Raw genomic sequence first — 27998 nt, forward strand, 5'->3', positions numbered from 1 at the left:
ACTGTCTTCTAATCTGGCTTGGGCGCATTTGCTTCCTCCCAAAGGCTCTTTTAAGAGCCACTTCTGTTCTCATTGAGAGTAGCTGTTATACTAGGATGGGTATTAAAAAAATGGGGGAGAAGGGGTCTCTCCAGGAACTACATAATATTTGTCATGCAAAATGGCTATACAGAGTACTGGCCAAGGCTACACATGCTGTGTTCATTTTGTTAGCTATTTAAAAGGACTTGCTGAACAGCAGCTTATAAGGGCAACAGTGTCTCCAGCATCGAGGTCACCTGGACCCTGAGTAATCAAAGATTTCACTAGAAGGAATCAGTCAACAAAAGAACTCTGTCAACCAAGTAAACGGATTCAGAGCATAAATATTAGCCAGTCCCTCTCCCACTTCGGATATAGTCGGGATGCGGAGTTCTGGTTGACTGTTCTGTGATGTATTCGCAGTGCATGGAAGGACAAGCACTTTGCATGCCCTAATCAATTATTGATTTGACCTGTCCAGGTCCAGGGTCCCAGGAGGGGCAGAGTACACCTCGATTAAGCCAGACAATGTTGGTGGTTTGCCCGGGATCTAACAGTAGTGGGCAGACTTCTAATGCACTAATTCAGTTTCTTTTATACAACTCCAAAAGGAAAGAATGAATCTGGCTGAAGCTACAGGGTGTTCAAACTAAGCATATTTGTTCTCATGAGAATTGCATTTCTAACTGTTTAGTAGTAGCACCTCGTAACCCTACGGGATAAAGCTCTGAACTGTTTACTCTCCTTCACACCCATTCCAAGATTTGATACTGTAAAATTAACAAATTAGCTGTTTTTTATTTGACAGCTTTCAGGAGCCTCCTAATGCAGATGTGCACGAGGAGTAATCCACAGGCACCATGCATGCCATCAACATCTGGTGACTTCCCTGAGGCAGAAGCCACAGTGAGCCCATTTGGGACAGTAATACCCCCCACACCACGTGTGGACTTCCCCGTGTCTCCTTATCCCTTACATGAAGTCACACAAGTATGAAATACTAGCTCCAGGAGCGTAGTCTCCCAACTCTGTGTGAACCTGTTTTAAAAGTCGAGTTTTGCCCCTTTTTTCTCACCATATACATATAAGGCCAAAGATTTTTTCGTGTTCACTGTTGTTTCTCCAGAATAGAAAAAGCCTGACACAGGCAGGTGCTCATTAAATTCTAGTTGAATGAATGTATTGCCGATTAGCAACCTTGTAGACACAAGATAGCCTCAGTCACTGAGTGCTTCCCACCTTCTGCATTACACATTTCATCACAGATTCTTTTTGAATTCTATGGGGAGTAGATATAATACTGATGACAACAATTATATAAAGCTTTATAGTTTCCAAAGTATTTTCACACGTCTTTTCATATGTGAACTTGGTAATAGCTCCCCGGGTTTAGATGAGACACATATAAATCCTTCACTAGCTCTAAAAAAGTCTGTCTTTTCTAAAGGTAGGCAAGTATTGGGAGGACAAAGCCAGTAAATCTGTTTGGGATTCTTTCAACAAACCCTGAAAGGGGACGAGATCTGGGTAAGCCTCCAATGACTGTAGGAAAATAAAGGAGGAGAAATCGTTTAAAAAAAAAAAAAAGAAAGAAAGAAAGAAAGAGCTGGGCAGAAAAGCCTGATTTCCTTTAAGTGGAAAGGCAGAAGTCCTCCTCAGCAAGGACATCTGCTGGGATTTGGGAGTCTTTTGAGATCTGAACTTCAGATCTCAGAAGTGTACTATGGGTCAATGAGGACATGTTCTACTTGAAGCCTAAGTTTGATTGTAGAAAAGGTGGTTTTAGGAAATATCCAAAAATTCTTTGATAATCTTCCCTTCAAAAAATGGAACCTAGGGAATTCCCTGGCGGTCCAGTGATTAGGAGTCCACACTTTCACTGACGAGGACGCGGGTTCGATCCCTGGTTGGGGAAATAAGATTCCGCAAGCCGTGCAGCACGGCCAAAAAAAAAAAAAAAAAAAGGAACCTAATTCCTCTCCCCTTGAATGTGAGCTGGATTTAGAGACTGGTGTGGCATAAAGCCAAAGTGACAATAAGTACTTTGTAGACTAAGTCATAAAAGGTGCTGTGTTTCTTGCTTGCCCTCTCTCAGGTCACTTGCTGGGGATGGGGTGGGGGAACCCCCCAGCCGCCATGTTGGGAAGATATTCAGGCAGCCCTGTGGAGACGCCGGCACGATAAGAAGCTGATGCATTCTCCAACAGTCAGTGGGCAACTACCAATAGCCGTGTGAGTGAGCCATCTCTGGCCCAGTCAAACCTCATGTAACTGCAGCCCCTGCTGACAGCTTGACTTTTCACTTCTTGGGAGACCCTGAACCTGAACCACCCAGCTAAACTACTCTCTGATTCCTGACCTTCAGAAGCTGTGTGAGATAATACATTTGTTGTTTTAAGCTACTAACTTTTCTGGTAATTCACTACACAATAATAAATAACAGATGCAAGAGAAAAAACAAGAACAGTTAGGAGTTATCTGACAGACTTCACTGGTCTAATACAAGGGAATAAATAAAATATAGTGGCACATAATAAGAAATTCCCTCTTTCTTCTGAGATCAAGAAACCAATAAATGGCAAAAATAAGAGCTGGACCCAAGAATCAGTCCATACCTGGGCACACCTGAGCCAGGATCTCCAACAGCATTTTCTAGCTTTATTTTAAAAAACAAACAACAAACAAACAAGCAAATCCAGAATAACCACCAAAACCAAAGGCAAAAAATCTGAGTACTTTTTTAAAGCATGACTTGTAGAGTACCAGTGTCTTAGTCTGCTCAGGCTGCTGTAACAGAATACCATAGACTAGGTGTCTTATAAACAATAGAAATGTATTTCTCACAGTTCCGGAGACTGGGAAGTCCAAGATCAAGGTGCTGTCAGATTCAGTGTCTGGTAAGAGCCTACTTCCTAATTCATAGATGGCTATTTTCTCAGTGTGGAAGAGACAATGGGGTCTCTTTTATAGAGGCACTAATCCCATTCATGAGGGCCCTTCACTTATGACCTAAGCACCTCCCAATAACCCTACCTCCAAATACCCAATACCCTCACATTAGAGATTAGGTTTCAGTATATGAATTCTGGGGGAACACAAACATTCAGTCTATAGAAACCAGTCTGCTTTTAAAGATTAGAAGCTTAGGAACTGTGTTCTTAGCCTCTGTCCCTGTTGTAAACCCAAGAGGGCGAGGCAGCAGAGGACCCCTACCCCAAGAGACCCACACCTTCATTTTGATTCTTGTTTTCTCAGTATCCAACCCTGCAGATGCTAGTAAGTTGAAGTGAATGAAAGGGAATCAGAGTTTCTGGCAGCTATTGTTTGATATATTTCAGGCATGATAACTAGCTAAATTAGGAGACACTTAGAAGGGACTATAAAGACCATGGTATTATAAAATTTTGGAAACAAGGTAGGACATTATATAAAACAAGAAGGGAGTGTTAAGCATGAAAAGCTGTGTATATTAGAGAATACATTTAGGTTTTGAGAGAGTTTCAGGAGAAAGTAAGGGGTTTCTTAAAGGGTTTTGCAAATCAGATTTCAAGCCATGAGCAGACAAGAACAGGGCAGAGTGAACTTCAAGAAAGAGGGTGTGAGGAATTCCCTGGTGGTCCAGTGATTAGTACTCAGTGTTTTCACAGCTGTGGCCCGGGTTCGATTCCCTGGTCGGGGAACTAAGATCCTGCAAGACTCGTGGCACGGCCAAAAGTAAATAAATAAATAAAAAGAAGGTGTAGTAAGATGAAGAGAGGAAGAGGCCAGGAAGGGCAGTAGATTCTGCATCTTCAAAATTTTTAAATTGGTCTTGATAACGCATGGAGGCATAAATGCTTAAGGAAACTTTAAAGATGAAAGTAAGGATGGTGATTGCTCTGAGGTAGGACCAAGAAAGAAGGGAAACTTTATGCTTCCATTAAGGTTCTGACTTGGTAAAAGGCCAATCTATGTGGAGAAATAAGACTGTATGGAATGGAAGGAAAGATGTGAGAGGTTAAGTTCATGGAGTTGAAAAGACTCCAAATGGCTAGTGGTGTTTTGGATTAGTGTGTGTGTGTTTTTGGGGACAGGAGAAATGAGAATTAGGAAAGGTGCTAATTACTAGTCAGTAAACTAATTTTGAATGAAGAACAATTAAAGAACAATAAAAGAGAAAAAAATTAAAAACAAAAGAGAAAAATAAGAGATGTAAACACAATCTACCAGCTAATTCCAAAGGTTTAACCAAAACAGAGAAAACAAAATCAAGTGTCAAGAAAATAAACGTGTGGCACATCAAATTGAAAATACAGTAATAATGAAAAGGATTGAGCCCAACACTTGGAACTAAGAACATTAAGAATTGTCAACCAGACAAGTGTGAATCAGTAGCAACCCTCAGAACATTGGAAAGGCAAGTATACCTCATTTATTCATCTGATTGAAGGGGAAAGGATTTCTATGGACTGTAAAGCATTGCCAACATTTCTCTCAGAAAAGAATATCTCTCCTAATGTGAGAAACAAACAAACAAACAACTCCTAAATATTTATCCCAATTATTGAACAAGAATTTATCAGGCAATATCATTATTATTTGCTGAGAAAGACAAAAAGGAAGCATTTGAACAGTACTTAATTTAAATAAGATAACATTCTCAAACTCAATTTTTTTTATTGAATTATATTTGATTTACAATTTTATGTAAGTTTCAGGTGTACAACAAAGTGATTCAAATATATCTATATATCTATGTACATACAGATATCTATCTTTTTCAGATTCTTTTCCATTATAGGTTATTAAGATTCTCAAACTTTTTAAGCTGAGAAATCTGCAGTCAGTTTGTTTCCTCCATGAAGGTGGGAGAAGAGACTTAACAAATTATTTTAACAAAGAATCACACCTGTGGGACACATAGATGTGAATATAAATATTTCCAGGGCAAAGCATTGGCAAGGCAACTGTATTTGTAAATTAAAGGCATGGAGTTTTTGGGTGCACTTGATTTCTCAGTTCAACAAAGGAGAGAAGCGGGGGGGGGGGCAGGGGGAGGGGGGCAGGGCGGTAATCCCTGAGAGGCATTTTCACTTGTTCATGGACTCACCAAAGGAAACTGCAGGTAAAAGATGACCTTCCTCAAACAGCTTCCTGAAGTGTTTCTAAGTGAGATGAAGAAAATTGGAAAATGCCAGTACTACCCCCCAAAATGTGGCAGCCAGTGAGGGAAGGGAAAGTAAGGTGATAGGATGAGTAAGGAAAAGGGGTAGGGCACCGACGCTGGGAACGACGAAGAACCCCACCTGGAAGCTATCTATAATCAGGCAGCCAGCCACGAGGTTTCACAAAAGCTCCCAAATGACTACAATCATCGCTCTTGAGATGCGCCATTCATTCCAGCAGCCACAAGTCGCTAAGAGACGGCAGAAAACAAAACAAAACAAAACAAAACGAACAGCAAGTCCTGACCAAACCAAAAGAAAGGTCTTCCAGGGGCGGGCGAGCGCAACACAATGTAGAAGTTGGGCTGAGGGATTTTTATTAGGCGTCGGTTCTGACCAAGTAGTTTAAGCACCGCCCTTTCCAGTGTGCTGAAAACGTGGGCGGGGCTTCGGGTCTGGATCCTCCCTGAAGAGACGCAGCTGGCCTGAGCGGTTCCCAACCAGGTCCGATATACCACTATATAAAACACCGCCTGTGTGACTTGGAGTATTATACTTAATCGAGTTGTCGAGATGTCTGGTCGCGGCAAGGGTGGGAAGGGTCTGGGGAAAGGAGGTGCCAAGCGCCACCGCAAGGTTTTGCGCGATAACATCCAGGGGATTACCAAACCCGCCATCCGACGCCTAGCTCGGCGTGGCGGGGTGAAGCGCATCTCCGGTCTCATCTATGAGGAGACCCGTGGGGTGCTGAAGGTGTTCCTGGAGAACGTGATCCGGGACGCCGTTACCTACACTGAGCACGCCAAGCGCAAAACTGTCACCGCTATGGACGTCGTCTACGCGCTCAAGCGCCAGGGACGCACTCTGTACGGCTTTGGTGGCTAGAGTTGTTCCAAGGCATCATAACGTCGCTTAAAGGCCCTTTTTAGGGCCACCCACGAAATCTGTTAAGGAGCTGTAGGCATTAAGGCCCATTTGAAGTATTTTGGAGCAGTAGTGTTGGGTTGGTGGTTTGGGGGGGGGGGCTAAAAATTTGAAGTTGAGTTTAAGTTGCGCGTGGTCGCAGTCCCCAGGCAGTCCCTCGTCAGCCTTTCCACCTACAGTGGCAAATCCTCTGATAAATCAGCTGCGTTGCCAGTTTTTACAGAGGTTTAGTGTAAGCCGAACTCATTTAACCTATTTAACCTAACTGCGCTCGCACTCCCACGTCAAGGGCAAAGTAATGATACAGTATAGCGAGCAATGCCTAAAATACTATCATACCTTTTTTTGCAGAAAAAGTTGGCCGACCTTCGTTTTAATAAGCTGAGAGATTCTTAAGCACGCTGAACTTTGAGACTACTAGCATAGAACATGGCTGGATTTCGACTTTCAATGCCTCCTTTTATCATAAGCTGGTTCCCTTTTATGTTATTCAGTAAACTATTCTTGTCAAGAACCCAGTCATGACATCTTGTACTGTATTTAAAATAGTGCAAGGCACTTTGAGATTCTTTAGATAACACTTTAAGAATTTTGATTCATCCTGCAGTCTTTTAAAGCCAACAAGATATTTCCTCTACATTATCCTAATGACCGAAGTAGAGGCGGGAAAACGCTTCCTTTTCTTTGAGGAATAAGCCCAGAACCAATTCTGTGGGCGGGGAAGGGCGGGGAAGGGCGGGGAAGGGCGGGGCAGGCGAGGGAGGCAGCAGTCTATTGTCCAATCAAGACGCGAGGGTCCATATATATATTGGGACGACTGGCTCCTCTTACTACTGTTAAATAATTGGCGCTGCCTATGCGTGGCTCGCACTAAGCAGACCGCTCGCAAGTCCACAGGCGGTAAGGCGCCGCGCAAGCAGCTGGCCACCAAGGCGGCCCGCAAGAGCGCGCCGGCCACGGGCGGCGTGAAGAAGCCGCACCGCTACCGGCCCGGCACGGTGGCCCTGCGCGAGATCCGCCGCTACCAGAAGTCCACGGAGCTGCTGATCCGCAAGCTGCCGTTCCAGCGGTTGGTGCGCGAGATCGCGCAGGACTTCAAGACCGACCTGCGCTTCCAGAGCTCGGCCGTCATGGCGCTGCAGGAGGCGTGCGAGGCCTACCTGGTGGGGCTCTTCGAGGACACCAACCTGTGTGCCATCCACGCCAAGCGCGTCACCATCATGCCCAAGGACATCCAGCTCGCCCGTCGCATCCGCGGGGAAAGAGCTTAAATCTTATCACCGTCTCCTATTAATATACCTCATCCGAAAAGGCTCTTTTCAGAGCCCCTCAACTGTCACCAAAAAGGAACTGTTCATTTTAGAGGATACATGTTACCCCCAAAAGAAAAATGGCAGGAGGGTTTTGATGAAATAGCTGTTGTGGGCCTAATTGTTACTGTCACTTCAGTGCTGCGTATTTGGAGATTAAGCTGCAGACGGAGGTTACTGTATTATTCTGTGCTCCTAGTCAGCCTATCGAGCTGTTTCTGGGAAAGCATACTTAAAGTGATAAAACCATTAAGCCTTTGGCTACACGAAGCGACTGAAGGAAAACTGGCCCATACCTTGCGAAAGTTTATTGGTTTCTGTGGATAATTGTGTAAATGGCAAATAAAGGGTTTTTTTGTTTGTTTGTTTTTGCCAAGTACCCTAGCTCCTTGACTTCAGAAAATGTGCCTCTTGCCTTTCTGTTGCAGAAAGAAATAGTGGTCGAGGTTCAAGCCTCACAGCTGCCAATTATTACTAGCTGTATAATCTTTGCCAAATTACTCATCTTCTCTCTGGGACTCACCTAGAACAGCTGTAAAATGTAGCAGACGAATTAGTTTGTAGGGCATGCTTAGATTAGTTCCTGGCACTTAAATGCTCAATGAATGTTAGCTCTTTTTATTATGCTCCTCTCCTGTAAAGCATGACTTCCCCCAACCCCCCTCCAAAATTTTCTGAAAGTTTTGTGATTGAAAAAGTGGGAAATACTTGGTTGGAACATTTTCTTGTTAAAATCTCCTTTTCTTTAGATCTCGATTTGCATAGTCCTGAAAGAGGCAGGCCTGTAGCAACACACCATGAACTGTGTCTGTGAGAAGGAATACAAAACAGCAAAAGAGACAAATAGTAAATATTTTAGGTTTTGCAGGCAACATATAGTCTGTCACAGTTTTTTAAAAATACAATTTAAGGGGCTTCCCTGGTGGCGCAGTGGTTGAGAATCTGCCTGCCAATGCAGGGGACACGGGTTCGAGCCCTGGTCTGGGAAGATCCCACATGCCGCGGAGCAACTGGGCCCGCGAGCCACAACTACTGAGCCTGCGCGTCTGGAGCCTGTGCTCCGCAACAAGAGAGGCCGCGATAGTGAGAGGCCCGCACACAGCGATGAAGAGTGGCCCCCGCTTGCCACAACTAGAGAAAGCCCTCGCACAGAAATGAAGACCCAACGCAACCAAAAATAAATAATAAATAAATAAATAAGTATATATATTAAAAAAATACAATTTAAAAATAGAAAAACTCAGCTCGACGGCCATACAAAAATAGGCCACTGTTTAGATTTGGCCATAGTAGGCTATAGTTTCAACTCCAGGAGCTCCTGAAGAGATGAAGTGTTTTGGCCTACAGTTTTTCACAGGAGAGAATTGACTGTTGATTGCATGAGAGATCCTAACCATCACCCCATCCAGGCACAAAATCCTGTCCATGCCTCCCCCTCCCACCTCCCAATAAATAGCAAACTTCATCCTCCATTCCACTTCCTGGTCATTGCCTCAGTTCCCTTGGATGTTAATGTTTTCCTGAATTCTCTTAAACTTCTATAACCTCCAGTCCCTTAAGAGCCAGTCCACACTTAGTCAGTGGCCAATTATTTCACTGGAAGATACAAGTCTATCTTCACTTAAACACACAAAAATATCCATACTGATGTCCTACAAAAGAGGGTGTTTTGACCGTGCAATTTGTTAAATGTCGATGGAGGTAAGGAGTTTGAGACCATTGGGAAAAGCACCGTGAAAGAGGGACAAAGTCCCACGCCATCTAAACAGTTTGCGCTTTCGAGGGCTACTGGAAGCCCTTGAATAATTTTTAGCAGGTTTCAGGGTTTTTTCTAAAATACATTATCGGGGCTAAGCATTTTTCTTTGTTCTTACTTTATTGGATTCGCTTAGGTATTAAAGAGAGAAAGCATCTCAATCAAAAACAAACCAAATTTGTTTGAATGCAGGTCATTGGATCCTGTAGCCAAAGCAATTTCTATTCCTCCTGGAAGAAGTCACTTTGGCAACAGAACTTTTCCTAGCGGCAAAATCCCATTCTCTAAAGACATTGGCACGTGGAAACTCCTTGGGAGGCAGAACCGGTTTTTAAAGTAAGATCTATATGGTTAATTTTGGGCTGTAGGCAACCAGCTGTCCTGCGCCTGTGTTACTTGCCGCAGTTTGAAACAAAGTTTATGGCAAAACCACGGAACCTATTGTCTTTCCTCTTGCAAAAATCAAAGGCCGAACTTAGGGACAAAGCCTTTTAAAAGACGGTCACTTGATATTTAGTAAAAATTTATTGCAACATGCAACTAACTAGCTCGATGCCTTACGCCCGATGGACACATATGAAAAGCTGAAGGGATTTTTAAAAATATCGTTCATTAATTGCGCGTGATTCATAAAAACACAAACAAGTATGTGAACATGGAGGCTGTTTTCCTCCTTTGGAGCTTCAAAGAGTCAAATTCTGTACCATTGTTTTTAGCATTTAATCAAATTTTGGGACTAACAAACACAATTTGGGAGTCCAACCACGAGAGCCGGCTGCCTGAGGGCGGTGGATCGGACGCTCCACCAATCACAGGGCAGCACCGGCTTATATAAGCCCCGGGCCCGAGCAAGGTAGCATTGCAAAACTTGCTCTTTGGGTTTTGAATCTCTCTTCTTCTAGCAGTTTTTCCCATCACCATGTCGGAAACCGCTCCTGCTGAGACGGCTGCTCCGGCGCCGGTGGAGAAATCCCCTGCCAAGAAGAAGTCTACTAAGAAATCCGCGAGCGGTGGCGCGGCTAAGCGCAAGGCGACCGGCCCCCCAGTTTCCGAGCTGATCACTAAGGCTGTGGCCGCCTCCAAAGAGCGCAATGGCCTTTCTTTGGCAGCGCTCAAGAAGACACTGGCAGCTGGCGGCTACGACGTGGAGAAGAACAACAGTCGAATCAAGCTGGGTCTCAAGAGCCTGGTGAGCAAGGGTACCCTTGTGCAGACCAAGGGTACGGGTGCTTCCGGATCCTTTAAGCTCAATAGGAAGGCGCCCACCGGGGAAGCCAAGCCGAAGGCCAAGAAGGCGGGGGCTGCTAAAGCGAAAAAACCTGCAGGGGCCACCCCTAAGAAGCCCAAGAAGGCTGCGGGAGCGAAGAAAGCGGTGAAGAAGACTCCCAAGAAGGCGAAGAAGCCCGCAGCCGCTGGCGTCAAAAAGGTGGCCAAGAGTCCCAAGAAAACCAAAGCCGCGGCAAAGCCGAAGAAGGCTGCTAAGAGCCCCGCGAAGCCTAAGGCAGTGAAGCCAAAAGCGGCGAAACCCAAAGCCGCCAAGCCTAAGGCAGCAAAACCCAAAGCTGCAAAGGCAAAGAAGGCGGCTCCCAAAAAGAAGTAGGAAGTTGCCGCCTAAGAAGCAAACCCCAAAGGCTCTTTTCAGAGCCACCCAGAGATCTCTGAAAACAGCTGTGCACTGAGTAACGTATATATTTTATTTTCGGCCGCTCGCCAAGAAAACTTGCCCTCTACTTCCACTCAATGTTTTCACCTTTCCTCCTGCTTGGAACTCAAAGCAAAAAACATGATATTCTTTTTAAAATACAACAAAGCTAGAAAATTTGACCTTCTGGATCCAGTAACCTCTGCAAAATTGTCCACAAACATGTTAAATGTGAGTTGCTGACCATTTAAAGACATTTTGGTTCCTGGGTGTTTGGCTACAAGGAACTTTTTAAAGTTAAAAAGCCCGCGTCACGTTCAGATAGGTCAACTGTTTCTGTTCAAATGGTAGACGTTTTTATTCCGGTTTATGAGCCACCTAATTCACTGCACATTGTTTTAAGCTCAACAAAAGATGACTTCTTAGACATCTATTTTTAATTTGATGTTGCAGGAATCAAGGCACAGAGCAGAACCTTAGCACTGGCAGAGGTCGACTTACTGCAAATAAGCCGAGAAAAAAGTGTCTTCAGGGGCCCTTAAAGATAGATACTTAGGATTTTGCACCTTGACACTGCACTCACTTCCTTACTAAAAAGCTCTTTATTTCTTCCTGACATTCCGAGGACATGACCAAGAGTCCGAAAAGTGGCTCAAACTGCTTGCCAAATTAATTACATTAATTTCTTTTCCCCAGGCAGTAATGACAATGGAATTAAGTGAAACTACTGTCGCAGCTCCTCTGCAGAAAAAATATGTGGCTCTGAAAAGAGCCTTTGGTTTCGAAGGCGTTGCTCTTGAGGCCTTACTTGCCCTTGGCCTTGTGGTGGCTCTCGGTCTTCTTGGGCAGCAGCACCGCCTGGATGTTGGGCAGGACGCCGCCCTGAGCGATGGTGACTTTGCCTAGCAGCTTGTTGAGCTCCTCGTCGTTGCGGATGGCCAGCTGCAGGTGACGCGGGATGATACGCGTCTTTTTGTTGTCGCGGGCCGCGTTGCCCGCCAGCTCCAGGATCTCGGCCGTCAAGTACTCCAACACCGCCGCCAAGTACACCGGTGCGCCGGCCCCGACACGCTCAGCGTAGTTGCCCTTGCGGAGCAGGCGGTGCACTCGTCCCACGGGAAACTGGAGCCCGGCGCGAGAAGAGCGGGTCTTGGACTTGGCGCGAACTTTGCCTCCTTGCTTGCCACGTCCAGACATAATGCAGTATTTTAAAAGCCTACGCCAGCAGCAACTAAAGGAAAAGAAAAAAAACGCACATTTTATAGCTGTAGCTGGGCGCGAAAAAGGAGCTATTTCATTGGGCAAAGTAGTAATTCCGTTTTAAAAGAGGACGTGTCGGTCCTTTAAATGCGCGTTCTGATTGGACAAAATTGATAATGACGTCATTACCAGTATTCGCCAATCAGTCATAGAACTTTACTAAGTCTCATTTGCATATGCAGCTGTAAATAAAACGGACTCGCCTGGCGCATTGCTCAGTTTTTGTTTCTCGAGGATTTTGTTAACTTTTCATCACCATGCCTGAGCTTGCCAAGTCCGCTCCTGCTCCGAAAAAAGGCTCCAAGAAGGCGGTGACCAAGGCTCAGAAGAAAGACGGCAAGAAGCGCAAGCGCAGCCGCAAGGAGAGCTACTCCGTGTACGTGTACAAGGTGCTGAAGCAGGTCCACCCGGACACCGGCATCTCGTCCAAGGCCATGGGCATCATGAACTCGTTCGTTAACGACATCTTCGAGCGCATCGCGGGCGAGGCGTCGCGCCTGGCGCATTACAACAAGCGCTCGACCATCACCTCCAGGGAGATCCAGACGGCCGTGCGCCTGCTGCTGCCCGGCGAGCTGGCCAAGCACGCCGTGTCTGAGGGCACCAAGGCTGTCACCAAGTACACCAGCTCCAAGTGAGCCACTGGATGCAAAGCAGTTGATCAGCTTCCGTCACGTCCAAAGGCTCTTTTCAGAGCCATCCACGCTTTCCAAAGAGAACTGGCACTTAGTTTAAACAGCTTTAGAGGTCGACAAAAGCAATATTAATCTGAAGCCTTTAGTAAATGCTGCTTAATTAGTGCAACAAGTTAGATTTTGGGTTTGTGGTATTTCAAATAAGATGATCTGACAACAAGTTGCACATGTTACAGCCATCACCCAAAACGAATTTTATTGTGCTTATTTCTCTTACCGTCCAGCTCAGCTTTACGCTGAGGATCGATCTTTGAGTAAGTTAGTGGCTAGCAAATTTCAAATGCTCTTTAACTGAACGTTTACTTATCTTACATCATTTTTCAGCAGTCATACACTTGCCATTCCATGCCCTGACCCTCCCCATGCTTTATAAATATCACCCCAAAAAATGAATTAAAGGAAAACAAGCAGGTTGTGTCCCCTTTAGATTTTTCAGGTAATTTGATCCTGCTGCATTATTCTTAACTTTTAATGTTTCACCCCTTTTGGGAATGGCATTTCTGTTCACTATTATTTTCACATGGTCAAATTTTTTAATTGGGAAAAAGAATTTAAGAGTATCAGTTTCTTTTCTGAGTCAGCTCCACATTTCATCTCATTCTGTTTCCTCTTTACCTTTTTTCCCCTTGTAATAAGGGAGAAATTCTAAATGAAAAGGCAGTCTTTGAGACCTGAAGGATGGCATTTTTCTCCAAGGGGGAAGCGCAATCTCCCGGTGTTTAGGCCCATATTTCAGAGCTAATTAGGCATTCTCAAGAATCAGTGGGGAAATATAAGTCCCAAACATGCTACAGACTATCAGATATTAAGATGGTAAAAACCCAACATCTTTACTGTTTTTCTAGATATTATTCAATCTTTTCCCATTAAAAGACAGGAGGACTTGGGCTTCTGGGAATAGAAAGCACAAAATTGGGGCTGAACTTATGAGCTCAGGAGCAAAGGAGAGTTAAGCCAAAACTGTAGACAAAAGCCAGTGATTGCCTTCCCTGTAGCCTCAAAAAGGTCACTAGAAACATGCAGAATATTTATGGAGTTTAATATTAGTTCATTTCTTTACTACATCAATTAACATTGAATATGAAATTAGAATTGTTATTGATGTAGTGAAGACATGACTAATATTAGGCCTAGAAAGATACAGTTATTTCCTGAAATGCACCATATAGCCGTTCTCCATTCTGTTTCTGTTAAGCCCCAGTTCCTCTACCATCTAAATCCTGTCTGTCCTGCAAAGCCTCTAATCGCCTCTCTGATTATTCCAACTTGCATTGTTTTACCTTCTTGAAGTTTCTCCAGAGTTGTTTTCCTTTTTATTTCAACCTCTCCCACACACGTACACCCTGTCTATATGCAAGCCAGGACCTCCCAGTCTTTCCTATATCTTTATGCCTTTATCTCCATTAGACCTAAGAAGTGTGATTTATTTCTAGAGTATTCTTTCAGTATTTAACATTTTATTTTACAATTTTTTTTTTTTTCTTTTGGGCCGTGCCATGGCCTGTGGGATCTAGATATCCGACCACTGCATTGGAAGCACAGAGTCTTAACCACTGGACCGCCAGAGAATTCCCTTATAATTCATTTTTAATCAACATTACCTGTGTCCACTGTTATGATTGGCCTATGGGACCTACACTTGAAATTAGGAGACCAATTCCTAAAACATTTGCCACTTACTTTAAGAGGCCAAGATTTTGGCTTCTCTGAAACACAGTTTCCCTATCAGTAAACTGGGGAAAACAGCAATTCCTAGTCACATGACTACTGTGAGGATCAGTGAGACTGCTTTGTGAATGTCTAAGAATTACTATGCACATATTTTGTATATATTAAAAAGGAATCTTATACATCTATTTGGCATTTGAAAGGCTTAAGGTCATCTTCATTTATGAAACTGAATCTCAAAGTTCAGCCGGTACAGTGTTTTCTAGTTCATTTTTTCTTTCAATAAATATTTGTTGAGCACATATTATGTCCCATAAACTCTTCTAGGTGCCAGAAATATATCAATGAACTAAACAGAAAGGAAGTCATGCACACATAGAGTTTATTTTCTAATGTGGGAACAGACACGCACATAAAAAAAAACAGCAACAAAAGAATGTCAGAAGATAATGAACATTAAACATTTGGGAGGAAAACAAAGCAGAAAAGGAAGATAAAGAATGGTTTTGTATCTTCCATTTTAAATAACATAATCACAGAATGCTCCTCAAGAAGGTGAAATTTTAACAAAGATGAAGAGACAAGGGAGTGGGCCACTGGGGAAGATTCTTCTAGGCAGAAGGAAGCAGGAACAAGAGGCCCCGAATGTATATGTGGGGTAAGGGGGAAATACCCGGTGTTAGACAAAGGACAGCAGGTGGCCAATGTGACTGGGACTGAGGTGGCAAAATAGCTGGAGGTGGGAAACAGTGCTGGGAACGAGGCCTTCCAGAATGTGTAGGACCTTATATGACAGTATAATGGCTTTGGATTTCATTCTTATATGTTTCAAATTCTTAGTAGCTGCAGAAAGCTGTGGGTTTTGGGTGATCAGCTGTGACTCATTTTGACCCCTGATCCTGGACTTCAAAAGGACAATGGGCATGGTGCTCTGTGTGGAAGTGTCATTTTACTTCTTTGCTGAAACCTCTCAGAGAAGTCAGAGAGAAGGACTACCAGGCCAAGTCAGGGCATCAGGGACCCCAGAGAAGTACCAGACGCTTCCTTACAGATATAGGAACTCCAGGCCTTTTACTCCCAGCAGTTACTTTTTTTTTTTTTTTAAAGTGGGATGAATATCAGGAGTCCCACTTTTTTTTTTTTTTAATTAATTAATTAATTTATGGCTGTGTTGGGTCTTCGTTTCTGTGCGAGGGCTTTCTCTAGTTGTGGCAAGCGGAGGCCACTCTTCATCGCGGTGCGCGGGCCTTTCACTATCGCGGCCTCTCTTGTTGCGGAGCACAGGCTCCAGACGCGCAGGCTCAGTAATTGTGGCTCACGGGCCCAGCTGCTCCGCGGCATGTGGGATCCTCCCAAACCAGGGCTCGAACCCGTGTCCCCTGCATTAGCAGGCAGACTCCCAACCACTGCGCCACCAGGGAAGTCCCACAGCAGTTACTTTTTGTTCCAGAATAGTCCTCTTCTCCACAGCCTGAACTGAGCAAATTCCTGTGAAAGAATCACCGATTTTGAATCTGTTTCCAGTTGGGGGTCACCAGGGACCACACAAACAAGAGCCACTGACAAATAAGGATGTCTTTCAAACATCAAACCCATACCCACCATTTAATACGTGCATCCACTCCTGAATCTTAACCTTTCTGCAACTTCTTTAGCTTTTTCTGGCCTTATTTCCACCCTTGTCTCAAGCCAAGAGAGCGAAATCTCTCATATTTCTTCTCATGGTACATTATCCATGTAACTAGGTAATAATCAAAGGGCCACTCTCACTTTTACGTTCCTAGTTTCTCACTCCTCTTGTGTCCAGTGGTTCCCAATTTTAATCATGCATCAAACTTGCTGGTAGAACTCTGAAAAAATATATTACTGCAGAGCTTTGCCCCTAGAGATTCTGATTCAATTTATCAGAGGAGGGGCCTGGACATCTGGGGTATTTGAAATTCCCCAGCTAATGCTGATGGCTATGAGGATTGAGAGGCACACTCTTCTGTGCCAACTGTGGGAAGTAGCCTCTAAGATGGCACCCAGTGACCCCTACTTTCTAATATCGGTGCCCTTCCCACATTGCTCCAGCGTTATGGTCAACAGGATATGACAGAAGTAATGGTATGTCACTTTCAAGATTCGATAAGGGACTTCCATCTTGATCACTCCCACTCTCTTGGATCACTTGTTCCAGAGGAAGGAAGCCAGCCCTTGTCATGAGTAACCTTATAGAGATATCCACATGGTGAGGTACTGAGGCCTCCAGCCAACAGCATTCTAAACAAGCTTTTTCTTGGACTTTAGAAGCTCCAGTCCCAGTCAAGCCTTTAGAATCTAAGGTTTAGATGACCTGATTGCAGCTTTGTGAGAGATCTTGAATCGGACTACCACCTAAGCTGCTCCCAGATTCCTGACCCGAAGAAACTCTATGAGGTAATAACTGTTTGCTGTTTTAAGCTGCTCAATTTTGGAATAATGTGTTACCCAACATATTTAGTTGATAATATACCAACTGAAACCTTAGCGATCCTTTCTTTCAAGGTCAAACCTTGTTATACCTCTTCCAAGAAACTTTCCCAGATTGCCACATTCCAGAATAATATTACTCCCTCCAAATTCCTACAGCAGTTAATATTAAATAGTTTGATGTAATAATAATAAATATTAATTATATTACATTTTATATATACAATTATACATAAGTAGTGTTATATTAATGTTATATAATTTATATAACATATATAGATCTATAATTTATATAGAAGTATAAAATATAACAATAGTGCCATTTTGCCATTTACTGGTTTATGACATTGCTTATTTTATTCAGTATTGTTCAAACTTCAGTTATTTGAGTTCCACTTTTATGATTTTTTCTTTTTTCTGTATCAGGGTGCAATCTATATTATTGTTTATTTAATATTTTTAAAAAATATATTCTTTAGGGGAATTCCCTGGCAGTCCCGTGGTTAGGACTCTATACTTTCACTGCTGTGGGCCCACGTTCGATCTCAGGTCGGGGAACTAAGATCCTGCAAGCAGGGCTGCTCGGTCAAAAAAGAAAAAAAAAAAAAGAAGTGAAATCAATGTATTTTAAAAGACAACCATAGTGGAAAATTCCTGCTTCTGACCATGAACAGAATACAAGTATAAAACAATATGTAAATATGTAAATATATGTATATATTATTCAATTTCAGTTATATGCTATTTGCTGCCTACTATTTTGAGTCTGAAACTTGTTCTTGGTTATGAAGTTGAAAGACTGGGGAACGGGGCAAGGATTAACAAGTGTTTGCAAGGCCTTAAAGATCTGCTAGCACCAAATTAATGCTTTCCCAGTTACTTAATCAGAAAGATTTAAAGAGAGTAGAATAGAGAATGATATTTTCACTCTCTGTTTCAACATTTTAAACACCAAAGTCCACATACTACTTATGATAATTTTCCATGCCCCCAGTGATACTTAGTACAGATCTGAGAAAATACTGGTTAATTAATGTACTATTTAATTGAGCCACTATTATATGTCTAACTCAGGAAATATAAAGCTATATGACCCAGGGAAGCTCACTTTGTGGTGGAACATTTATTAAATTACACTTATTTTTATTTCTCATATTATTTAATAATTATTTTGTTGAAAGAAAAAAAAAATCTATGTAATGTCTTTTTCATAGTAACTTTTATTTGTGCACCTCACCCGGGTCCCAAGAACACACTTGGAAGCAGGGTACATCATCTCATAAAATCCTTCTAAGAACTGGGGCCTTATTATTATCTCCATTTTACAGGTAATCAGAAGAATCACAGTGTTAGGCTGTACCCTGTAGGCCTGCAAGTCCTGTAATTGCCCAGCCTCGAGACCAAAGAAAATGCCTGGAGACAGCAACAGAGACATCAATGGTTTATTGAACAGGGGATCTTACATGTCTGAAGCAAAGTTCTAGAGTGACTCCCCACTCTGTACCAACAGCAGACAGGACATGGCAGCAGTCTTCATGGTGGGGGTTGGGTGGGGGGTGTACCAGTGTACCAATTATAGGGGGTACTGATGTCAGGTGGGCTCATCAGTTACCGGGGAAACCAGCAGAGGAGGACATCCCTCACTGTCCCTTTGGTTAACAACCATCAAGGGGGCAGATATTTCTCTTTAATAACCCAGCATGCTGGAGCCGTTCTGTTCTAAGAATCAGAACAATTTCTGGTTGGAGCTGGGGCAAGCACTTAAGCAGATACTGATAAGCTCTATGATTAAGAGGAAAGGTCAGTCCTGTGACTAGGGTGAGGTGAAGCAGGGACTGTTCGATCAGGGGATGTACAGAGAGCAAGAGAACAGCCATCTTGTGTGGCCTGATCATACACACAGGTTCACTGAAGCAGCATCCAAGATAACCAGCTAACAAGTACTGGGCAGAACTTCAGTCACAAAAGGTTTTCCAGGGCCTATGTTCCTTCCACCTGTTTAGGCTGCTTTAGAGTAGGTTCTTTACTAATTCAGATTATAAGAATGACCTTCCTTTGGTGCTCTATTTGTTTTTGCTATTTTCAGCATTTTATTCCCATTCATGTATTTCTCTTGCTTATCTCCAGTACATCTGGAAGTTCTTCATTTCGTTTGCTCTAATATTTTGTCATTTGAGGGATTATTGAATGTCAGAGTTTACGTCACGGCTCTTCACTCAAGGATCTGCCCTCAAGCAGTAAACTGTACAGCACTTACATCTTGCTTTTGGCATATAGGGGAAAAAGTCACAGTAGTTATTGGCTGTCATTTATTAAGTGTGTACTATCTTTGGATACTGTGCATTATCTAATTTATTTTTCCAATCAACTGAGGTAAGTGCTAGTGGTATCTTTGGTCTACAGCTAAAGAGACAGAGGATTGGGATTGTAACATTATAGTAACATATTGGCTGCTTTGTTAGTTTGCTACAGCTGTCATAACAAGGTACCTCAGTCTGGGTGGCTGAAAAAACAGAAATTTGTTTTCTCACTGTTCTGGAGTCTAGAAGTCTGAGATCAAGGTGCCAGCAGGGCTGTTTCCTTCTGAGGGCTGTGAGGGAAGGATGGGTTCTAGGCCTCTCTCCTTAGCTTGTAGACAGCCATCTTTCCCCCTCTATCTTCACATGTGTTCCCTCTGTACTTGTCTGCATCCAAATTTCATCTTCTTAAAAGGACACTAGTCATATTGGAGTAGGACCTACCCACTTTCCAAGGACCTCATTTTAATTTAATTACCTCTTTAAAGACTCTATCCCTAAATATGGTTACATTCTGAGGGTTCAGCGAGGCTGGGGGAGGCAGATAAAATTCTCCCCATAATAGCTGCCTTCCTTTAAATAGAACAGCCCATAGAAATCAGGGGTGTATGACTCCCTTCCCCCGGACTAGGCCTAGTTTTGGTTCTTTGGAATGAGGAGGACAAAAGAAACTAAGAATAAGGATAGGTTAATGTTTAAACGTCTACTTTAAAAATAACTACATTGTATCTATTGCAAATAATTAAACAGCATTCAGGTCTCATCCACAGTGATACTTTAGCCTTTCACTTGGGCAAACCTGGATTGCTGACCCTCTGGGAGAATGAGTATAAAGGGTCTTCCCAGGGGGGCTGCTGCTTCAGGGAGAGGCCTCTTCTTGTCTATTTCATTACTGCTTTCAAGGCAGAAATAATGGTCAGATAAGAGATATAACAACAACTCCATGTCTCACATGGCGCAATTTCAGTGGGCAGGTTTCTCTCTGCTCCTTGGTGGCACAAATTTCCAACAATTGAAATACAGGGTGTCTGCAAGCATTGTGTGAGTATAAGTTGCAATTTTCAAACACTGTCTTCTGGAAAAGTTACAGACGGAGTTTAGTTTGTCTTAATTTCAGTACTATAATCAACAGGCAGACTTTGCTATACATGCTTGTTTCCCACAGGAAAGGCAAAAGTTGTTAATTGTGCAATGATGACAGGGTAGAGCAATGATGATAGGGTAGAGCTATAGGACCCTCCAAAGAGAATTTTACCTGTATTCTCCAAGAAAAAAAAAAAAAAAAAAATTGCCTTTTTTTTTTTTCCTGTTCTTGGGAACAAGAGGGAGAAACTTTTTTTTTTTTTCAAATAAAGAATGGCATCTTTTTCACTATTAAAACAAATACGAATGGGTCATCTCCATTTGTTTTGAAAGAATTTAGTTTGATGATAACAAAAGACCACAAAATCTATCATTTGTACACTGATGGCTACTACCATGAGGTTTATAAACTGATTCTGTCACTGATCCTCTAGCTATTTAGACAAAATACTCCCCTTCTCTGTGCATCGGTTTGTTCATCTAGAAAATAGGTATGGAATGAGAGTGGCCTTAAAGTTCTATTGCAGGCTATCATCTTCCTATATAGGATGGACTGAGGTCCAGGACACTGGAGCAGCAGGGCACGGTGCAGATGAATGGTATATATTCTTCTATATTTCTTAACTCCATCAAATTACAACTGAAAAATTATTGAAAGTCATGGTTTGTGGTTTGTAGAGGTCTATGTTCCATGGTGTGGCCACTGTGAAAATTTAACACTAGGCTTGAAGGTAGCAACAACTACAGTCTGATGTAGCCTAAGGAGATAAGCATCCCACCTTAAGAAGTCAGGATGTTGTTCAGGGATTTCCCTCCACCAAGATTTTGGATCCAACAAAAATGTATCAGAGGATTGTCAGGATGGCAGAAGCGGAGAATCCATAGTAGATGTCATTCTGAGTACTCTGATGAGGTTAATTATTCTGATGACTTCAGAAGGATCCCTTCTCAAGCACGAAGTGATGGATGTAGTTCTGGAAAACAAGGCATAAGTGAAAGTTCAAGGAAAAAAAGATGTGACTGAAGAGATGGTAGCTTTGATAAAAATGTCCTTGACAGTGCGGTGAAGGTGTTTGAATGTTAAGCTCGTTGGTGTGGACACTGCAAAAAAATGGAGCCAGAATGAAATGCCTAAACTTCAAGAGATTTGACTCAAATATAACCTATACTTTTTAAGGTATATCCTATTACCATTTACTGATAAGGTATTGCAGTTAATCTCTGTGTGTTTAAATTTTGGGCTTCACAGACACTTCATAAAAGTTATTGATTTCTTCAAATTTATAAACCTGATTTCTTAAACCAACAATACAGTGTTTAGTCTCTTCCTCTAGTCCTGTGACTAGTATTTATTTACATTCAATTTACCATCTCACTTCTTTGATCATGAACAACTAACCCACTATGGCAACTGATGTGCTAACTTGAGCATCGTTAACAAGAACTTGAGTTATCACTGGACCAGAGGGTACGCCTGCAGTGACCCATATCAATTTTACACAGCTGCATTTTAAAGATTTTAAGGATTGGAAGTCCTAGAGTAATTTATGGATTGACATTTTAAAAAAATTTTAATGAATACTATACCTTGATCCTATGTCCAGTAATAGTAGACTAGGCAATTCAGATAAATCCTGATGCTTAGAACAACTAGAAAACATCTGATTGAAGGGTCAGGCAGCTAACAAGAAAATGAATTACAGAGCCAAGAATCAGAAAAAGAAGAAAGCCCAGGGTACTAGGCAGCTAGAAAATAAGAAAGGAAGAAAATCTCCATATACTATTGTGGAATGATCTTCAGGATATATATTTTAAAGGAAAAAAAAAAAAAACAACCCAAGATAGAGAAAATTGTGTGTAAGATGTTACTGTTTATCTAGTAGAGGGGTACTGGGACTTCCCTGGTGTTCTAGTGGTAAAGAATCCGCCTTCTAATGCAGAGGAAGTTGGTTCCATCCCTGGTCAAGGAACTAAACATCCCACATGCCAAGAGGCAACTAAACTGGCGTGCCACAACTACTGAGCTCGCACGCTTCAACTAGAGAGCCCGCGTGCCGCAAACTACAGAGCCCACGCGCTCTGGAACCCGCGCCACAACTACAGAGCCCACGCGCCCTGGAGGCTGTGCGCCACTACTAGAGAGAGAAAACCCGCACGCCACAACTAGAGAGAAGCCTGCGCGCCGCAATGAAAGATCCCGCGTGCCGCAACTAAAACCCGAGGCGGCCAAATAAATAAATATAAAATAAATATTAAAAAATATATATAATAGAGGGGAACTAAGAATACACAAATGTATGCTTATAATTAACAAATAATGGGATGTTAAATCACAACATTAAAAATTGTTACCTATAAGATGAGAGAGGCTATAGGCTAAAGGAGAAAGACCTCTTTGAACATACCTTGATTTGACCTTGGAACTATGTAAAAATATTTTATGTAAGGATAAGGTTAAATTTTAAAAAGCCAAATCCCTAAACATAACAGCAAAATGAAGCAAATGGATCTGTGTATTCAGATGGTAGCATAAGTACACAGGAAATTATTTCCAAATAATTTGAAAAACAGTAAATCAAACAGTCCTAGTGTGACATAATTATTAAGGCAGCAGTTCTCAAAGTTTTCGACCCATGCACGTTTTAAAAGTATTGAGGATCCAAAGAATTTGTGTTTCTGTATGTTACTACTATTGATATTTACCTTATTAGAAGTTAAAACTGAAAGAATATTTGTTTTATTAATTCATTTAAAAATTACAATAAACCCTTTTCAACATACATATTTTATGAAGAGAGCTATATTTTTCAAAATTAAAAAATTAGTAAGAAGATTAGTACTGTTCTATATTTTGCAAATATCTTTTAAATAAGTTTCAGGATAATTGTGAAAATAATTTTAGCTTCACAGACCCATTAAAAGGATCTCAGGGACCCGCAGGGGTCCTCAGACCACAGTTTGAGAATCACTGCCTTTAGGACAAAGAGAAGGATAACATTTTATTTATTTATTTAGTAACCACATTGTTGGTGGTAGTGTTGGGGATGGCTGTGGCAGAAGCTGGTACACAGGACAATTTGAGAATGCCTTGGGAATTAGTGTTTGGCCTGATTTCCAACAATGGCAATCATTAAAATGCAATTTGCTCTCCTGAAATTTTATTGAACAAAGCATCAGCGAGTTTCTCAGGGAGCTATTTTTTGAGACTTGATCCTATAGCATTGCAGGAGGTGGAGTTTCCCCTAATATAAGTACAACAGAACCTTAAGACTGCAAAGCCAGGCACTTTCTGGAGAAGAAGATGCTCATCTCAGTGACATGGGGCACAAAGACTTGGGAAAAGATGAATAGTGAGACACACCAGGTAAACTTCTTATTCAGCTCATCGTAGTATTTGTTCCAATTGCTTATTATCATGGATTCATGGCTTTTTATATGCTGAATCTATTCCAGTAAACAACAACAACTGTTCTGTTTGTTTAGTTTTAATTCTCAAGTTAGCACTACTTACACCGTGGGGATTCTTTCAGGCTTTCTTGCCACTCTCATCTTAACTCTCTTTATTGTTACTCCAAACATGGGAGATCATCCTTGCTTTCAGTCAGCATGATGTTCTAGACCCATCAGAATTTCCCTTGTCTCAAAACTGGTAATCAGTTCCTCTTCAAGGAATTTAGTTTCTTGAATAGAGGTAGAAATCTCCACACCAGGGTTTATGTTAGATTGTTTTGCGTGATGCACCTGGCTGCATCAGATGACCGTGAGAACACTATGATGACAGACTAAAAACCCTGTTTTTAAAGGCTAAGTGCCTGTTATTCTTTTCACAGAAAGTCCTTTATCTTGTCCCCAAATAAATTTTTTTTTCAATCAAACTCACTTTTCTTCTTGAGCTGATAGCTTCACTCTTCTCTGCCATATAAAACATCACCTCACCAAGGTTAATTTACTAGATTTTGTATCTAGACAATGTGTTTAAAAAACAGTATTATTAAAAATTTTATAAAGCATACAATGGACTTTTATCCAGGTATATATTTCTAAGATACACATAATACATTAGTAATTTTAATATTTCACTTTGAGCTTTTGGAAGAATTAATATAGTCCACAGCTCATAAACATGAGGATGCTCTTACTATGTTTTCTTTTTGCAATGCATTGTTGCAAATGATTCTCCCAGTCATTATCATCTGTACACCAGTTATTTTAAAAGAAAATGAAATTTTAATTTTTCCAACACTTTCCACTTTCTGATTATTCTATTAATTCCATTAAATATAATAAAAATATAATAGAAATTAAAACTTAATATATACGTATACATGTATAAAGTGTATCCTGGCTAATGGAATGGTATAGCTAAAAATCTCAAAGGTTTGGCTCTATACTCTCCATCTCACTGCTGTTCTGTACCAAGAGCCTAAAATAATCAGACACTAGACAGTCAATGCTTTTATATCTTTTGTCACCCTCTTGGAGTAAGAGTGTTGGAAAAATTGAAATATAACATATTTTAGTAATGTGTGTATAAATAAAACATTTTATGTGTATATTATATGTATATGCATAAATATATGTACATATACATATATGCACACACTCATATTATGGTATAATTATTTTAATTGCAGGCAGCACTGAATTTCAATTTCTTAAGATTTTTAGTCAAATGCAGCTATTTGGCCAAATACAAATACATTAAAACATACAGAGTATCTTAATATTTCACTAGTTTATTTTCAAGATATCAGTTTAAAATAAATGTTGGGGAAGAAAGAGTAAATTAAAACGAAGCTACAATCAAATTAATATCAAGAATTATTTTTTAGGGGCTTCCCTGGTGGCGCAGTGATTATCCGCCTGCCAATGCAGGGCACACGGGGTCGAGCTCTGGTCCGGGAAGATCCCACACGCCGCGGAGCAACTAACCCCATGCACCACAACTACTGAGGCTGCGCTCTAGAGCCTGCGAGCCACAACTACTGAGCCCGAGTACCACAACTACTGAAGCCCGCGCGCCTAGAGCCCATGCTCCTCAGCAGGAGGGGCCACCGCAGTAATAGGCCTGTGCACCGCAGCGAGGAGTGGCGCCCTCAGGCCGCAACTAGAGAAAGACCACGCGAAGCAACAAAGACCCAACACAGCCAAAAATAAATAAATACAATGAGCATCTGAGGTAGTATTTGTTGGCCTCATTCCACACATGAGGAAAATAAGGCAAAACAATAAAATAAAATTAACTTAGCAATGTTATGCACATAAAATATTTCTTTAAAAAATTATTTTTTAAAAGTCCAGTATTACATTTATACAATGTCACGTCCCAAATTTGAGTGGGATATTTTTATACAGTTCATATTCTCAAAACACTGTTCCACAAGAACCAACTGGTAGAAGACACTGATATATTTGAGCTATATTTTAGGTGCAACTCCAGAGTCACATCACATATACATATTCCTAGTATTAAATGAGGTGTAACTTTATAGTTTTCTTTTTGTTTTTCTTGGACATGTGCAAGTACTTTAGAAAGTTATCATCATTGAACATTTATCATTTTATGCATGAATGGGCCATGCCTACACTCTCAATTTTATATCCTGTATTATTTTCACAATTAAAGCAGACATGATATAAAAAGTCATTTTTTAAAGAATTAAAACATATTTTAAAAAACCCTTAATTTATTAATGGATATTTTTTTCATTCTAAGCACATGAGGAAATCCTCCGGGAAATATTTTGTCTGTATGTTTTATTATAACCTACATTCAAATTATTCTTTTTAATATGCTTAATATAAAAAGTCAGAAATTTGAAATTATAAATCACCTAGAAAAAATAATATAATACACTTTGCACAGATGTAGGTCATACTTATTATTAATTCTGAATGTAAGCCCTTAAGCAAAGATTCAAAGTAGTTTCCCCATCGCAAGACTTTAGTCCTTAAGACTTTTCATGGCTAGTCACTGATTTGTCTTGGCATATTGCAAATTAAACATATTAGGTCACCTATGTATTTTCATATGCAATATGAACAAATGGTAATTTTTGCATCAAGTGGTCACTTTGTAGAATAACATACTTCTTTGGGAAGCATTTCCATGCTGATTCCCTGTAAAGACTAAAAAGTTTTAAATATGCCATTCATTCCTAAGAGCCTAAAATGAAGAGATGGGTTTTGGTTTCCCGAATTGAGGATAGGGGAACAGCCCTTCTCTATTTTTAAAAAATTTATTCCGATTAATACAGAAACAGTAAATGCAAGTGACATGCAGAAAGAAAGCAAGCATGGAGCGGATCCTCACAGTAAAGGCAGGAGTAGGACCTAATCCCTCCCATACAGAGGAATTTCACCCAGAGAAATTAGGGAGTGGACAAAATGGCAGAGTTCTTCCCACAAAGCCGCGTGGCCCAGAAATCTCCCAATTAGGATAGACTCACGAGGGACACCGTTGGTAAACTTCAAACTGCGCGCGCAGCGTCTGGATTGGCTATCGATAAACGTGGCACCTGGTTGATGTGTGCGATAATTTGAATTGGATTCTTACTTCCATTTGTTTTTCTTCTGCCTTTCTAACTTAATATTTGGCAAACCCAAACCCAGGGAGAGGGGAGGAGAGACAGCACCCCTCCCCAAAGAAAACATAAGTGAATAAAACGATTTGTACCTTCCTTATTGTGTGCCAAGCAATTCATTAGTCAGGTACGTACACGTTAAAATTAAGGATGGAGCGCTCAAGCCATTGTTAGCCAAATCTTTTGCCGGGTTCAAACTTAAAGGCGAGAGGATTTTCCTTTGGGACAAAGTGCATTTTGTCTTCTTCACTACGTTTGTCTGATAATGAACCTCACCCTTCTCGACATAAAAACATATAAAAATGTCTCGAGTATTGCTGCAGCACCACCTACATTGTAGTGGAAGTAATTTCTAACAAGATGAAAATGAGGAAACGCGAACAGAAGGAAGACCAAATGAAGACAGAAAAGATGACCATCTGCAAACCAAAGAAAGAAGCCTCAGAATAAACCAACCCTGCTGACAGCAAATCTTGGCCCTCTAGCTTCCAGAACTGCGAGAAAATAAATCTGTTATTTAAAGACAAAAAAAGAAAAGAAATCGCGGAACTTGTTATACTTTGCACCAAATAAGAAACACCTGCTGTATAAAGTGAGTGCCACTTCTCTTCAGAAGATTGAGTGGCTCTGAAAAGAGCCTTTGGGGTGTGGGGCCTAGCCTTACCGCTCGCTCCGCTGCGGCCTGGCTCATTTGGAGCTGGTGTACTTGGTGACGGCCTTGGTGCCCTCGGACACGGCGTGCTTGGCCAGCTCGCCGGGCAGCAGCAGGCGTACGGCCGTCTGGATCTCCCTGGAGGTGATGGTAGAGCGCTTGTTGTAATGCGCCAGGCGCGACGCCTCGCCCGCGATGCGCTCGAAGATGTCGTTAACGAACGAGTTCATGATACCCATGGCCTTGGACGAGATGCCGGTGTCCGGGTGGACCTGCTTCAGCACCTTGTACACGTACACGGAGTAGCTCTCCTTGCGGCTGCGCTTGCGCTTCTTGCCGTCCTTCTTCTGAGCCTTGGTTACCGCCTTCTTGGAGCCCTTCTTCGGGGCCGGAGCAGACTTGGAGGGTTCAGGCATGGTGCGGAATTAACTGCCAAACAGTTCAAAAATAACAGGAAGAATGAGAACAAAGCTGAGTCCTCTTCCTTCACAGCTTCTTAAACAAAGGAGGC

General features: G+C 41.8%; 6 protein-coding genes across 7 annotated transcripts; 4 read left to right on the forward strand and 2 right to left on the reverse strand.

The window, feature by feature from the left end:
- Window positions 1–5738: 5738 nt before the first annotated feature.
- On the forward strand, window positions 5739–6050 carry H4C13 (H4 clustered histone 13). The gene has a single exon (XM_068557083.1). The coding sequence runs from the start codon at window positions 5739–5741 to the stop codon at window positions 6048–6050; it is 312 nt and encodes a 103-aa protein (XP_068413184.1).
- Window positions 6051–6407: 357 nt separating this feature from the next.
- Window positions 6408–7360, forward strand: LOC137774103 (histone H3.1-like). The gene is made up of 2 exons (XM_068559217.1): window positions 6408–6445; window positions 6877–7360. Exons 1-2 carry the CDS (start codon window positions 6408–6410, stop codon window positions 7358–7360), a joined length of 522 nt encoding a protein of 173 aa, XP_068415318.1.
- A 2714-nt stretch (window positions 7361–10074) lies between these two features.
- H1-5 (H1.5 linker histone, cluster member) lies at window positions 10075–10774 on the forward strand. The gene has a single exon (XM_068557062.1). It carries the CDS (start codon window positions 10075–10077, stop codon window positions 10753–10755), a length of 681 nt encoding a protein of 226 aa, XP_068413163.1. The 3' UTR covers window positions 10756–10774.
- Window positions 10775–11448: 674 nt separating this feature from the next.
- On the reverse strand, window positions 11449–12010 carry LOC137772907 (histone H2A type 1-like). Its single transcript, XM_068557072.1, has one exon. It carries the CDS (start codon window positions 11992–11994, stop codon window positions 11602–11604), a length of 393 nt encoding a protein of 130 aa, XP_068413173.1. The 5' UTR covers window positions 11995–12010; the 3' UTR covers window positions 11449–11601.
- On the forward strand, window positions 11449–12778 carry LOC137772911 (histone H2B type 1-L). Its single transcript, XM_068557077.1, has one exon. The coding sequence runs from the start codon at window positions 12315–12317 to the stop codon at window positions 12693–12695; it is 381 nt and encodes a 126-aa protein (XP_068413178.1). The 5' UTR covers window positions 11449–12314; the 3' UTR covers window positions 12696–12778.
- Window positions 12779–18299: 5521 nt separating this feature from the next.
- LOC137772910 (histone H2B type 1-N) lies at window positions 18300–27984 on the reverse strand. Of its 2 annotated transcripts, none has more exons than XM_068557075.1 (2): window positions 27500–27984; window positions 18300–21225 (listed from the first exon to the last, which is right to left on the reverse strand). In XM_068557075.1, exon 1 carries the CDS (start codon window positions 27901–27903, stop codon window positions 27523–27525), a length of 381 nt encoding a protein of 126 aa, XP_068413176.1. In that variant the 5' UTR covers window positions 27904–27984; the 3' UTR covers window positions 18300–21225; window positions 27500–27522. The 2 variants fall into 2 exon arrangements, with proteins under 2 accessions (XP_068413176.1, XP_068413177.1); XM_068557076.1 differs by lacking the exon at window positions 18300–21225 and adding an exon at window positions 21226–21352.
- Between the last annotated feature and the right edge of the window lie 14 nt (window positions 27985–27998).

Source organism: Eschrichtius robustus, chromosome 12 (assembly GCF_028021215.1).
Source record: "Eschrichtius robustus isolate mEscRob2 chromosome 12, mEscRob2.pri, whole genome shotgun sequence".
Lineage (NCBI taxonomy): Eukaryota > Metazoa > Chordata > Mammalia > Artiodactyla > Eschrichtiidae > Eschrichtius > Eschrichtius robustus.

Bases quoted from the DNA above. Each gene is read 5' to 3' on its own strand.
- LOC137772907 (XM_068557072.1), bottom strand. From the start codon at position 11,994: ATGTCTGGACGTGGCAAGCAAGGAGGCAAAGTTCGCGCCAAGTCCAAG.
- LOC137772910 (XM_068557075.1), bottom strand. From the start codon at position 27,903: ATGCCTGAACCCTCCAAGTCTGCTCCGGCCCCGAAGAAGGGCTCCAAG.
- H4C13 (XM_068557083.1), top strand. From the start codon at position 5,739: ATGTCTGGTCGCGGCAAGGGTGGGAAGGGTCTGGGGAAAGGAGGTGCC.
- LOC137774103 (XM_068559217.1), top strand. From the start codon at position 6,408: ATGCCTAAAATACTATCATACCTTTTTTTGCAGAAAAA. The intron at 6,446-6,876 runs GTTGGCCGACCT...TGTCCAATCAAG, and splicing joins TACCTTTTTTTGCAGAAAAA to ACGCGAGGGTCCATATATAT.
- LOC137772911 (XM_068557077.1), top strand. From the start codon at position 12,315: ATGCCTGAGCTTGCCAAGTCCGCTCCTGCTCCGAAAAAAGGCTCCAAG.
- H1-5 (XM_068557062.1), top strand. From the start codon at position 10,075: ATGTCGGAAACCGCTCCTGCTGAGACGGCTGCTCCGGCGCCGGTGGAG.